The following is a 15,044-nucleotide window of genomic DNA, read 5'->3' as shown; positions in this document are numbered from 1 at the left end:
ACTGGAAAGGATTCTGAGAGATAGAATTTATGATTATTGTGAAAATCAGTTTGATTAAAGATAGTCAGCAAGGCTTTGTGAGGGGCAGGTCATGCCTCACAAGCCTCATTGAATTCTTTGAGGATGTGACGAGACACATTGATGAAGGTCGGGCAGTGGATGTGGTGTATATGGATTTCAGTAAGGCATTTGTTATGGTTCCCCATGCTTGGCTCATTCAGAAAGTCAGGGGACATGGGAAACAGAAACATGTGGCTGTCTGGATACAGAATTGGCTAGCCGAAAGAAGACAGCAAGTGGTAGTGGATGGAAAGTATTCCGCCTGGAGGTTGGTGACCAGTGGTGTCCCGCAGGAATCTATTCTGGGGCCTCTATTTTTATAAATGACTTGGATGAGGAAGTGGAAGGGTGGGTTAGTAAGTTTGCCGATGACACAAAGGTTGGTGGAGTTGTAGATAGTGTTGAGGGCTGTTGCAAGTTACAACAAGACATTGACAGGATGCAGAGCTGGGCTGAGAAGTGGCAGATGGAATTCAACGTAAATAAATGTGAGGTGATTCATTTTGCAAAGTCGAATTTGAATGCTGAATACAGGGTTAAAGCCAGGATTCTTGGAAGTGTGGAGGAACAGAGGGATCTTGGGGTCCACGTACATAGATCTCTCAAAGTTGCTACCCACGTTGATAGGGTTGTTAAGAAGGCCTATGGTGTGTTGACTTTCATTAACAGGGCGATTGAGTTTAAGAGCCATGAGGTTTTGCTGCAGCTTTACAAAAAGCTTTATAAAGGAACGGTTGAATAAACTCGGTTTGTTCCCACTGGAACGACGGAGGTTGAGAGGCGACCTGATAGAGGTCTACAAAATTATGAGAGGCACAGACAGAGTGGATAGAGGCTTTTTCCCAGGGTAGAGGGGTCAATTACTAGGGGGCATAGGTTTAAGGTGTGAGGGGCAAGGCTTAGAGGAAATGTACGAGGCAAGCTTTTCACACAGTGAGTAGTGGGTGCCTGGAACTCGCTGCCGGAGGAGGTGGTGGAAGCAGGGACGATAGTGAGATTTAAGGGGCATCTTGACAAACACATGAATAGTATGGGAATAGAGGGATACGGACCCAGAAAGTGTAGAAGATTTTAGTTTAGACGGGCAGCATGGTCGGAACAGGCTTGGAGGGCCTGTTCCTGTGCTGTACTTTTCTTTGTTCTAACCCTGGTTAGGCCACACAGAATATTGTGTCCACTTCTGATCGCCTCATTATAGGAAGGATGTGGATGCTTTGGAGAGGGTGCAGAGGAGATTTACAAGGATGCTGCCTGGACTGGAGGGCATGTTTTATGAAGAAAGGTTGAGGGAGCTCGGGCTTTTCTCACTGGGTGAAGAAGGAAGAGAGGTGACTTGATAGAGGTGTACAAGGTGATGAGAGGCATAGATAGAGTGGATAGCCAGAGACTTTTCCCCTGGGCCGAGATGGCTGTCATGAGGGGACATAATTTTAAGGTGATTGGAGGAAGGTATAGGGGAGATGTCAGAGGTAGGTTCTTTACACAGAGAGTGGTGGGTGTGTGGAATGCACTGCCAGCAGAGGTGGTGGAGTCAGAGCCATTCGTGACTCTTGGACAGGCACATGGACAGCAGTAAATTGAAGGGGTGTAGGTTAGGTTGATCTTGGATGAGGATAAATGGTTGGCACAACATCATGGGCCGAAGGGCCTGTGCTGCATTGTTGTATGTTCTATAAAAGTTTTAACTGCTGCTGCAAGAGTTGAAACTATTCCACTGTGAATACCAGGAAAGAAATTGCAAACACACATGCATAAACTGACAAGGTGGAACTATTTAGTTCATAGCTATAGAATTTGACTATTTCTGAAAAAAGACATGTTGCCAAAACATTTTCTCTTGTACTCTTCAGGACAATTTGTATTGGCATTTGGTATTCTTGCGAATTATCCTGATGAGTGCATGAGAAAAAGCTTCGACAACATGGGCGGGATTCTCCCCAAACCAGCAGGCGGGCCGTACCGGCGCCGAGGAGTGGCGTGAACCACTCCGGTGTTGGGCCGCCCAGAAGGTGCGGAATCCTCCGCACCTTCAGGGGCTAGGCTGGCGCCGGCAGGGTTGTTGTTGCACCAACTGCCGCCAAAGGGCCTCCGCCGGCCGGCGAGAGTTGTGGCATGCGTGGGAGCGCCAGCGTGTGCTGGCGTCATCCCAGCGCATGCGCAGGGCGGTTCTTCTCCGCGCTGCCATGGCAGACCATTACACCGGCCGGCCCGGAGGGAAAGAGCGCCCCCATGGCACATGCCCGCCAGTGGGCCTCGATCGCGGGCCAGGCCACCGTGGCCCCCCCCCCCCCCCCCAGGGCCAGATCCCCCCGTGCCGCCTCGAGGACTCCGCAGGCCGCACACAGAGCCAAGTCCCTCCGGTAAGGACCTTGTGTATTTCACGCCGGTGGGACCCACCGAAAATGGGCGGCCACTTGGCCCATCACAAGCCGAAGAATCACTGGGGGGGGGGCCGATGCCAACGGCCCCCAACCAGTGCGGCGCGATTCCAGCCCCCGCCGAAAAACTGGCGCCGGAGAATCTGGCAGCTGCCGTCAGGACGGGATTCAGGCTGCCCCCTGGTATTCTCCGGCCCGGTGGGGTGCCGGAGAATCCTGCCCCATGGGCGAAATTCTCCCCAAACGGCGCGATGTCCGCCGACTGGCGCCCAAAACGGCGCCAATTAGACGGGCATCATGCCGCCCCAAAGGTGCGGAATGCTCTGCATCTTTGGGGGCCAAGCCCCAACATTGAGGGGCTAGGCCGGCACCAGAGGGATTTCCGCCCCGCCAGCTGGCAGAAACGGCCTTTGTTGCCCTGCCAGCTGGCGTGGAAATGACATGTCGGGGCGGCGCATGCGCGGGAGCGTCAGCGGCCGCTGACAGTTTCCCGCGCATGTGCAGTGGGGAGAATCTCTTCCGCCTCCGCCATGGTGGAGGCCGTTGGGGAGGCGGAAGGGAAAGAGTGCCCCCACGGCACAGGCCCGCCCGCGGATCGGTGGGCCCCGATCGCGGGCCAGGCCACCCTGGGGGCACCCCGGGGTCAGATCGCCCTGCGCCCCCCCCAGGACCCCGGAGCCCGCCCACGCCGCCTTGTCCTGCCGGTAAATAGGTACTCTAATTTGCGCCGGCGGGACAGGCAATTTATTGGCGGGACTTCGGGCCATCCGGGGTGGAGAATCGAGCGGGTGGGCCCGCCAACCGGCACGGCCCGATTCCCGCCCCCGCCCAATCTCCAGTACCGGAGACTTCGGCAACCAGCGGGAGGGGGGGATTCACGGCGGCCAACGGCCATTCTCCGACCCGCTGGGGGGTCGGAGAATGACGCCCAACGTCTTTATTCAGAAGTACTCATGTTCCACACCACCAAATGACTATTAATAGCTATAATTAAAGCAGGAATCAGCAATCCACATGAACTATAAATCAATTCTGAATACAAATCATGTTACATGATGAAAATGATCAACAGTTTTACTTCAATTATATTCCAGATGAATTCAGTCTTGCTTTTCAAATAAAATAAATTAGGTTTTTACCTTGGACCAAATTGGCTATTTTAATAATCTGTACATTGATCTGGTTGGCACGGCCACTGATTTTAGTTGTTTCCTCGTCAAATAGCTGTGCATTCATGACAGTTATGTTTTCCTAAAATAATAAAATTTAATTGATAGGTTAATGTGATAGAATAAATTCCATTCAGTAATCATTAATTAGAAGGCATATTATTGTAAGAATTTGAGTCAGGGTTAGGCACTGAGAATGCTAAAATTAAAATTATTTATATTGCTGTATCTATGAAGAATTCCTTTCTCATAACAGGAGGACCAGAGTATAAAGGAAAATACAAATATTATCTAAAATTTTAAAAATGTCAACTTTAAATGGGACATCAAATGAAGCAAAAGCCAATGAAGAGTGCAGGAGGGCATGCCAAGAGCAGAATCACGCTTACCGAAAAATGAGGTGTCAACCTGGTGAAGATACAACACAGGGCTACTTTGATGATAATAATAATAAAAATAATTTTTATTGTCACAAGTAGGCTGACATTAACACTGTAATGATGTTACTGTGAAAAGCCCCTAGTCGCCACATTCCAGTGCCTGTTCGAATACACTGAGGGAGAATTCAGAATTTCTAATTCACCTAACAGCACATCTTTCGCGACTTGTGGGAGGAAACCAGAACATCTGGAGGAAACTCACACAGACACAGGAAGAATTTGCAGACTCCACACAGACTGTGACCCAAGCTGGGAATCGAACCTGGGACCCTGGAGCTGTGAAGCAACAGAGCTACCCACTGTGCAGCCATGTCGCCCACACCTAACAGTGAAAGCAGCGTCCAAGACTTGTAGCTAAGCGATCCCACAACCAATGGATCAGGTCTAAGCTCCGTAGTCCTGTCACATCGAGTTATAAATTTTGGTGGACTTTGGTGGACAAGAGAAAGAAAGACCAGAAATATCCCCATTCTTAAAGATGGGGAAGCCCAGCACACCAGTGAAAAAGACAAGATTGATGAATTTGCAACAATCTTTCGCCAGAAATGCCAGATCTATCTTGGACTCCTCATGAGAGCCCCAGCATCACAGATGTCAGTCTTCAGTCAATTCGATTCACTCCACGTGATATCAAGAAACAGCTGAAGGCACCGGACACTGCAAAGGCTACGGACCCTGACAATATTCCAGTAATAGTTCTGGAGACTTGTGCTCCAGAACTTGCCGCACCCCTCACCAAGCTGTTCCACTACAACTTGTTAAAAAAAGGCAGGAAAAATCTAACCTGGCCAATTACCGCCCCATTAATTGAATCTCTCTCATCAGAAAAATGAAGGAAGATGTCTTCAATTGCTATCAAGTAGCACTTGCTCAGCAATAGCCTGCTCACTAATGTGGCGACTAGGGGCTATTCACAGTAACTTCATTGCAGTGTTAATGTAAGCCTACATTTGCCAGGGCCACTCAGCTCCTGACCTCATTAAAGCATTGTTCTAACATGGACACAAGAGCTGAACTAAAGAGGTGAGGCGAGTGACTGCCCTTAACATCAAGGCAGCACTTGATTGAGTATGGTATTGGGGGTCACTGGTAAAACCGAAGTCAATGGGAATCAGGGGGAAAAGCCTCCACTGGTTGGCGTCACACTTAACACAAAGGAATAGTATTATGGTTGTTGGATGTCAATCTTCTCAATCCCAGGACATCGTTGCAGGAAGTGTCCCAGGCCCAACCGTCTTTAGCTACTTCATCCATCATCTTCCCCTTACCATAAGGTCAGAAGTGGGGATGTTCGCTCATGATTTCACAGTGTTCAGTACCATTTGCAATTCCTTAGATACTGAAGCAATCCATGGACAGGTTTAGCAGACCTGAACAACATTCAGGCTTGGGTTGATGAGTGACAAGTAACATTTGTGCCACAGATGCGCCAGGCATTTAACATCTCCCACAAATGAGAATCCAACCATCTCCCCTTGACTTTCAATGGGATTATCATCGCTCTATCACCCACTATTGACATCCCAGTTACAATTGAGCAGAAACTGAACTGGGCCAGTCATATTAATACTGAGTCTAAAAGAGCAAGTCAGAGGCTGGGAATTCTGTGGCGAGTAACTCATGTCCTGATTCCCCATCATCTACAAGGCACAAGACAGGATACTTGCCACTTGCCTGGAGGAGTACAGCTCCAACAACACTCAAGAAACTGACACTATTCAGGGTGGTTGCTTGGCACTCCATCCACTAATATTCATTCCCTCCACCACCAAAGCATGGTGGCAGTAGTGTGCAACATCTACAAGATGCACTGCAGCAACTCTACAAGGCTCCTTTGAAAGTACCTTCCAAACCTGTGACCTCTACCACTTAGGACAAGGGGAGCAGGTGCATGGGAACACTACCACCTGCAAGTTCTCCTCCGTCACTCATCATCCTGACTTGGAACAATATCACTGTTCCTTCACTGTCGCTGCATCATAATCCTGGAACTCTCTCCCTAAAAGCTCTGTGGGGTTCACTACTCCACTATGTACTGCAACAGTTCAAGAACGTTGCTCACTACCAGTGGCAATTAGAGATGGGCAATAAGAATGCAATTAAAAATAAGGCCAGCGATACTCCTGTCTCGTGAAAGAATAAAATAAGTCAAGAGAGAGAGCTCCACATTCTCAGATGCAATGTTGGAGACCCTAGTCCAGGAAGTTGACAGCAGGAAAGAGCCAAAATGCATCTGAGGCAAGGAGGTTCACAAGCACCACTGGGAATGGAACGGAAGTACCTATTCTGGAAGGCAACTTTCCACACCCTGTCCCCGAGGACCTGGCATCAGAATCAGAAAAAGTTCAATGACCTCACAGAGGTGGCCAAGGTCAGGAATGCTTCTTCACAGGAAATCCTCTACCAAGCACACCACCAATGACTCACACTACTCAATGCAACACACTTTCCTCTTTCATTCATCTGCAATACCTAGCAGTAAGATCTCAGGCTTAAAATTCAGATGCACCACCTCATCCTCACACAACCACAACAAGGCCAGACCCATACCCACTTCCTGCAGCCTCTACATCCCTCTCACTATTCAGCTATGACAGATACATCACCCAACATAGTGCAACACATTCAGTGTTATTCTTCAAGGGACTAGACTTAAATGTGAAAGCGATAGGCACCTAAGTCCACTGGGGGAGATTGTACTCATCATCATGGGTGGCTATGAAAAAGGCTATTGCAACCTGTGATGCTGAGAACATTCAAGAATATGTTTATGTTCCTGTGTTATGGTTCTATTTAAATATCCCCTCATACTCATTCTGATTTGGCATGAAGTATAAGCTGCAGATCATATAATTTAGGATGTCTTTCTTTCCAACTCATTCCACTTTCCTCAGCCTGATCCTCTTCTTTATCTGCTTTCAGATACCCAAGAACTGGACAGTCACTGAAGTTTCATGTGAAAAGACAAGAACTGCTACAGACTTTTGAGGAAGAGCCATCATCGCTTAATCTGACACCCATAGTGCTTACCTTAATGGCCAGCATTGAGTCAGCATGTGAAAATCCAGCGGACACAAGTGGGCTGTAGTCAAGCCAGGGGAAAAGGACATATATTTTTTTCGACAAAGGAGGGCACGGTCCCAAGTGAGTTCTAAATATGTTGTTAGCTAAAGTTACTATGGAAAATTATTTTGTTGGAGGTTTTTATTGCTGGATTTTGACCGAGAGGATGCTGTGCTGATCCATGGCAGCTGGATTGAAAGTTGGGGAATTGATGTCTGAAGGGAATCTCAGTTTAATTAGGTATACACTGGTAGCCCATCCAGGGTGATGTGATCTGACATGCTTCCTCCTGAGATAGCCTCTACAAGTAAGGTGATAAAGGCTGCACCCTCATAGTAGTGAGCATATAGAGGATGCAACACACCGCATAATTTTGGAGAGATGCTCTGCTGATAGGGCCATTCAAAGTTGCCTTGGCAGAGAAAGTCAATGGATTGATTCTTCTTGTTCTTGGTAGTGACATGGTTCTCACTGTAGACACATTGTCCTCATCTGCTGGTGGCAGAGGAGAGAAAGGAGCCCTTACTTCTGCGCAGTCCAAGTTGACAGACTGCCAAAGGGTAAAGATATTGTGGCTGCTGCCAAACCACCATACATTCACTGACATGGTGGTCCCAGCATAGTTGCACTCAATCTGCATTTTAATGGAGTGGAACCCTTTTCAGAACCCATGTTCAGCTTCTCTGCTGTGAGTGGTGAGCACAGGGTGCTCACTGGGGCTGCATCACCCAAGTTTACAGAATGTTACTGAGAAGCAAGCATGAGGTACCTATACAATATTAATTTTCAATAAGTTTACAAAGACTAGAGCTGTGACTAATTCTCCAAATTATTGAATAGACGTGAGTGAAAATGAGGAAAGATGAGTATTTAATGAATTATAACAATGTATTATTTGAAATGAAGTTAATTAGTAAGACCTATAAACTTAACAAGATATGTCACCTGAACAACAAAATAAATTCTCTTCAAGTCAAATCAAAGGTACTCACCTTTTCAGACAACATGTTGAGATCAAAAACGAGGTTCATGATTGCTGCTTCAATATCTTCTGTCTTAAATTTCTGCGATTTTAATTGTAATCTCATCTCTGCAATCTGGGTCTACATTGTAAGAATGTATCATAAATAGGTTGGTACTAAGCTAGAAACATTATAACTTTAGGTTTAATTGGAAACTTTTAAATCTGGTTGCTGTTCAGATGAAATAGATGCATCAATGGTTACAAGCAATGTGGCCACTGAGAAACTCTGCTGAAAGAGGACTGAACATTGTTTAACCTTGATCTCAGTTCAGAGGCCTCACTAGTGACCTTAGCCCTTCCATATCACCAGCTGTCTCAACCTGGTGAGCTTAGCAGTGACGACTGGCCCAGGCTATATTCAGGAGGCAAGGCTTCAGTTTGTGGCCCACCCTGGGGAAGCAGGGGCGAAATTCTCCCCCAACGGCGCGATGTCCGCCGATTGGCGCCAAAAACGGCGCCAATCAGACGGGCATCGCGCCGGCCCAAAGGTGCGGAATACTCCGCATCTTTGGGGGCCGAGCCCCAACATTGAGGGGCTAGGCCGACGCCGGAGGGATTTCCGCCCCGCCAGCTGGCGGAAATGGCATTTGTTGCCCCGCCAGCTGGCGCGGAAATGCGGCACATGCACGGGAGCGTCAGCGGCAGCCGACAGTTTCCCGCGCATGCGCAGTGGGGAGAGTCTCTTCCGCCTCCGCCATGGTGGAGGCCGTGGCGGAGGCGGAAGGGAAAGAGTGCCCCCACGGCACAGGCCCGCCCGCGGATCGGTGGGCCCCGATCGCGGGCCAGGCCACCGTGGGGGCACCCCCGGAGTCAGATCGCCCCGCGTCCCCCCCCAGGATCCCGGAGCCCGCCCACGCCGCCTTGTCCCACTGGTAAATACCAGCTTTGATTTACGCCGGCGGGACAGGCAATTTCTGGGCGGGACTTCGGCCCATCCGGGCCGGAGAGTTGAGCGGGGGGTCCCGCCAACCTGCGCGGCCCGATTCCCGCCCCCGCCCAATCTCCGGTACCGGAGACTTCGGCGGGGGCGGGGGCGGGATTCACGGCGGCCAACGGCCATTCTCCGACCCGGCGGGGGGGTCGGAGTGTGACGCCCAAGGTCTCTCTCTCTACTCCTCACTGGAATGGAGCTAGGGGTCCACCTTGGACTCCCGAACCTGGGGCAGGGGGAGGGGGTGGGGGGTGGGGGGGGGGGGGGGTGCAGGTCTTCTGTGAGCCATCTTGGTGGCTGCAGTGAGTGTGTGGTAAGTAGAGTGCTTAAAAACAGCTCAAGCTGCCAGGATCTTTAGCAATACCGCCAGACCCAGTGGTTACAATGTCTGCTGGGCTGGGAATTGCTCTCAATTCGCTCTGGCAGAGTGCTCACCCATTTGCATGTCCTGACTCTCTTACCAAATAGCGCCCCCCACGGGAACACAAACCACACACAATTCAGTCCTGGCGTCAACACCTTAGTCTTCTAAACAGAGAATCCTGCCCAGTGGCAGGACTAGAAGATCCCGCCAGCAGGCAATGATGAGCCACATCTGCTGCCGGAAAACTCGCGTTGGGATGGGAGGATGGGAGAATCCCATCCTTAGGATCTTGTAGGATTATGGACATCCTTGTGTTGGAAAGGAGCCTGTATAAGGTCTCCAGATTGGGTCTGGGCATCCCTGCCCATGCACCTCACCGAGCACACGTCCCCACCCACACCTGCACCCCCACATCCCTATATTAGCAACCAGGCACTGGAGCTTCCAGGAGCATGAGTGAGGAAATTGGGCATTTGTAGTGGTACGTGAAATGGGTGCCTGCCAATCTGCACAATTGTCTTCACAAACCTGGATGGGTCAGTGCAGGAAGCTAATGAAAAGGACATTTTGGGAGCCAAAAGTATCGTAGGTTTGGGCAAATTCACATATAATAATAGAAACAAAGAATCATAGAAAGTAGGAGCAGGAGGAGGCCATTCGACACTTCAAGCCTGCTCTGCCATTCATTATGATAGTGATTGAGCATCCAACTCAATAGCCTGATCTCATCTTCCCCCCATATCCTTTAATCCCCTTCACCCCAACTGCTTTATCTAATACAAAAACAGAAAATCTCAGCAGGTTTGACAGCATCTGTGCAGAGGGAAGGGAGCTAATGTTTCGAATCCGGATGACTCTTTGTCAAAGTCATCCAGACTCGAAACATTAGCTCCCTTCTCTCTGCACAGATGCTGTCAAACCTGCTGTGATTGTCCAGTATTTTCTGTATTTATTTCAGATTCCAGCATAATTGTTTTTATGCTATTTCTAATAGATTTAATGAACTAGGAACCAGAGAAAAGAGGCATCCTCTTGGTCACATAATTAATGAATTCTGTAAAATGGAAATGCATTGGCAAGTTGTGTTCTGTAGATGACCTGTATTTGTAAGAAAAATGCACACAAGTTTGCTACTTTTCATTGCGCAGCTTAATTATGTTGTGAGGGGCCAATTAGCTACGTTGGCTAAAGTGTGATACCACCATTAGCATGGGTTCAGTTTCTACATCAGCTCAGGTAATTCTTGTGAGCTGCCCCCTTCCCTTGCCCAAGGTTATATCACAACATAGAGATGCATGAAGAGCCATGGTTAGCAATCGTCGATCCTCAAGGAGTGAGTGAATTATACTGAACGCAGTTGATCGCACCATTTCCCTTAACTTTTGCTCTTCTCTGTCTCAATCTAACTGTTCCAAATAAAAGTTGTCCAAAACTATCTGCTAAGACAAGAAAAATTCTATCTGATGGAAAAATGTAAACATTTTCCACAATTATATGTCTATGTTTAAAGTTTATTTCCTTCCTCACTCATTCATCGGCAGTAAAATATGTAATTGGGACAAAAAATATAAAAATTATGAAAACAATTCATTGAGAGTCCCAAATGTAGTTGACTATTATTATTAGCACTCACATTGAAGTGGATTGCTGTGAAATTGATTTTTTCCAAGCGGTTATTAATGGCATCTCCAGTAATAACATTTAGAACACTGGACTTAGCTTCTTCCAGTGATGATCCCGATAATTTTAGGTCTTCAATTAAGTCCCAGATACATTTGTCACATCCTAGTGAAATAATAGAACAGATGTAGGATTAGAGGCAAATATTTTAAAGTGTCATCAGGAACAGCACCGGGCCTTGCAGCTTGACTTTCAAAGGTGATGGAACTCGAGGGTCAAATGGGGGGGGGGGTGACAAGAAATGCTGAGCTTACAAGAAGTTTAAGAGGTAATTTGACAGGTCTTTAAAACTATGAAAGGTTTTTTGAGAGAGCTTAAACTGAGGCCACCAACGTATGATATTCACCAAGATATCCAATAGGAATTCAGAAGAAAACATCTTCACCCAAACAGTGGTAAAAATATGGAACTTGCCACCATAGGGAGAGGTTAAAGCAAGCAGGGTGGATGCATTTAAGGGGAAAATATACAATCACCTGAGGGAGAAGGGAATGGTGGGTTACAATGGCCGATTTTCGATTTGAAAATGTGGGAGGAGGCTTGAATTGTGCATGAACACTGGCATAGACTTGTTGGGCTAAATGGCCTGTTTCTGTGTTTTTATATCCTATGCAATCCAATTGGGTTCTGCAACCCTGATTCTCTGTCTTGGAATCATAGAGTCCCTACAGTGCAGAAGAAGGCCATTTGCCCCATCGAGTCTGCACCGGCCCTTGGACAGAGCACCCTACTTTAGCCCACACCCCCACCCTATCCCTGTAACCCAGTAACCCCACTTAAGCTTTTGGTCACTAATGGACAATATATCATGGTCAGTCCACCTAACCTGCAAATCTTTGGATTGTGGGTGGAAACCGGAGCACCCAGAGGAAACCCAAGCAGACATAGGGAGAAAATGCTAACTCTATACAGACAGTCACCCAAGACCTGGTCCTTGGAGCTATAAGACAGCACTGCTAACCATTGTACCATAGCACTGTGTTGGTCCATGGTCATGCTTGGCAAGGTACTGTAGTGGTTTGCTGTTGCCTTTTGCAGATGACAACAGGAAAATGTCTCACGCTTACTGCCTGTGATTTGGGTATTGGAAGAATTTAGATGTTGATAATCAACATGTTTGGCCATGCTATGACCACCACATTCTGTGTCCATCAAATCTTGGGACTGTACTCAAATGCAGAACTTCTGGCTAACAGGTAGAGATGCAAACCACAGCCCCACAATAATTCTGTTTACCCTGATTAGACAGGGGAAAATCAGCCAGGTTACCCAGTCTTCATTGCTAGGAAGGGAATAATTATTGGGTGACACCAAGTGAGAACAAGGTTGGGGTTTCCTCTAAGGCTACTATAATTGAGAAGCCTGGCCACACTGACTCAAAACATGTCTGGATAATGGGCACGATAGTGGAAGATGCCTACAACAGGAAAAGGAGTAAGAACAAAAAGTTGAATAAATTATTTAAAATCCCATCTATTTTATATTGTTCAAAAATATGACTAGTCTGATCTTAGCAATTAATCCTGCGTTGCTCTGATTTGGACAGACAATAAATCTACTCAAAGATCTTTAACTCCCCACCAAAGAAAAATATCCATACGGATCAGATGTCACCCTAAATCTTTTCATGATTCACATGTATTATTAATTAGTTAATATAAATTATATGACTATTTGTAATTGATGAGTCCTAATGATATGCTAAATCATAAAAAATCCAGCTAAATTAGTTACTAAACATTGCAAGCACTTGATAAGTCTGAATGTTATGCACTAGTATAATGCAGAGCTCACATGACAACACACAAGGGCAGAATTTCATGGTCCCCTACTGGTGGGTTTTTAATGTTGGTGGGGGGTGGGAGAGGAGCCAGGAACATGCTATTTGAATTTCAAGTGTAGATAAATGTTCGGATAATCATATCATGCGTTGGAGTGCGCTGCAAACCACATGATTGGTGGATCAGTCTTGTACGGGCAAAGCCAACATAATTTGCTGGAAAAGGGAGGCACATTGTTGTATTTAAGGTCACCATTGCCTGTAGGATGTCATGCATTATCCTATTTTAACAACAAAGTTGTGGGAAATCACAACCTGGGTTCAGTGGAGACACCTGGAATTATTGCTGTCAGGCTTAAGTTGCATGAAGATACTTACTGACAACAGAGCAGTCGGTTGGGGGCTCAGTGGGTGCTGACAAACATTCTCCTGTCTCACTGTCACAGTGCCCTTCACATTTGCACCCTGCAGGTGAGGGAAACAAGTGAACTTCTGAAATTATAGCTCATGTTTCTAGACTTGATGAGTTTGAACTATGAAATGCATGCAACATCTTTATTAAACAGCACAGCGAAAAATACTAAGGTCTATTTCTGTACGAATTAATAATACTGCTTGCAACCACACACTGTGTTATCAGATTAAGGGGCGGGATTCTTCGCAATCGGCACGATGTCCACCGACTGGTGCCAAAAACAGCGCGCATCAGTCCGGCATCGCGCCGCCCCAAAGGTGCAGAATCCTCCGCATCTTGAGGGGCCGAGCCCTAACCTTGAGGGGCTAGGCCCGCGCCGGACTGATTTCCGCCCTGGCAGCTGGCTGGAAAGGCCTTTGGAGCCCCGCCAGCTGGCGCAAAACTGACTTTGCCGGGCGGCGCATGCGCGGGAGCGTCAGCGGCCGCTCACGGCATCCCCGCGCATGCGCAGTGGAGGGGGTCTCTTCCACCTCCGCCATGGTGGAGACCGTGGCGAAGGCGGAAGGAAAAGAGTGCCCCCATGGCACAGGCCCGCCCACGGATCGGTGGGCCCCGATCGCGGGCCAGGCCACCGTGGGGGCACCCCCCGGGGGCCAGATCGCCCCGCGCCCCCCCCCTGGACCCCGGAGCCCGCCCGTGCCACCTTGTCCCGCCGGTAAGAGAGGTGGTTTAATCCACGCCGGCGGGACAGGCATTCCAGCAGCGGGACTTCGGCCCATCCGGGCCGGAGAATCACCGGGGGGGGGCCCGCCAACCGGCGCGGCGCGATTCCCGCCCCTGCCGAATATCCGGTGCCGGAGAATTCGGCAGCCGCCGGGGGCGGGATTCACGCCAGCTCCCGGCAATTCTCCGACCCGGCGGGGGGGTTGGAGAATCTCGCCCATGATGTCTCAACCTGCTTCACACAATGTGTTGTTTTTGAGCTGCCACAAAAAGAGTGCTCACTTTAAATTCTTTCCTTTCTCCTTTTTTTTTAAACTTCCTTCACCCTCTTGTTTTCTTTGTTGCTTGATATTGTCACTAAAGCCTTTCTCTTTCTCTCTTTCCGATAAATGTGATGGAATTAACTTACTCTGGCACCCATTTAGTCCATAGTTCCAGAACCCATACAGACAGCGGTCACACAGTTTTCCTGTGACTCCGGGTAAGCATTGACATTGTCCACTCAGAGGGTCACAATATTCATCCTTGGAAGCCAGAGCACATTCGCATCTCAAACATCCAGAACAACTGCTGTATCCATAGTAACCAATCTGTAAAAAAGGAATACAATATAAAACAATTGAAAATAATAATGTACTTAGCCAAAGGAGCAGGAAGTAGCCCATCGCCCCTCGAGCCTGCTCCGTCATTCAATAAGAGTATGGCTGATCTGATCGTAACTTCAACCCAACATTCCCGCCTACCTTTCACCCTCTTGTTCGTCAAGAATTTATCTACCTCTGCCTTGAAAATATTCAAAGACTCTTCTTCCACTGCCTTTTGAAGAGGAGAGTTCCAGAGACTCATGACCCTCTGAGAGAAAAAATATCTCCTCATTTATACGGACCCCGGAAGTGCAGAAGATTTTAGTTTAGACAGGCAGCATGGTCGGCGCAGGTTTGGAGGGCCGAAGGGCCTGTTCCTGTGCTGTACTTTTCTTTGTTCTTGTTCCTTGTTCTTTATATCTGTCTCAAATGA

The 15,044-nt window shown here is 48.0% G+C and overlaps 1 protein-coding gene across 1 annotated transcript in view; it reads right to left on the bottom strand.

Moving 5' to 3' along the window:
- LOC140406575 (laminin subunit alpha-4-like) overlaps window positions 1-14,731 on the bottom strand; it is a gene marked incomplete at its 3' end in the record, with an annotated part of 100,665 nt that extends 85,934 nt beyond the window's left edge. Inside the window, exons 1-5 of the mRNA XM_072494575.1 lie at window positions 14,437-14,731; window positions 13,268-13,354; window positions 11,063-11,214; window positions 8,103-8,213; window positions 3,578-3,689 (exon numbers count right to left, since the gene is read on the bottom strand). Coding sequence (XP_072350676.1) covers window positions 3,578-3,689; window positions 8,103-8,213; window positions 11,063-11,214; window positions 13,268-13,354; window positions 14,437-14,716 — 742 coding nt within the window. The remainder of the gene's footprint in view (window positions 1-3,577; window positions 3,690-8,102; window positions 8,214-11,062; window positions 11,215-13,267; window positions 13,355-14,436) is intronic.
- Window positions 14,732-15,044: the final 313 nt, after the last annotated feature.

Source organism: Scyliorhinus torazame, unplaced genomic scaffold, assembly GCF_047496885.1.
Source record: "Scyliorhinus torazame isolate Kashiwa2021f unplaced genomic scaffold, sScyTor2.1 scaffold_662, whole genome shotgun sequence".
Classification (NCBI taxonomy): Eukaryota; Metazoa; Chordata; class Chondrichthyes; order Carcharhiniformes; family Scyliorhinidae; genus Scyliorhinus; species Scyliorhinus torazame.
The sequence above is the reverse complement of the archived record's forward strand: the minus strand, read 5'-3'. Positions and strand labels throughout refer to the sequence as shown.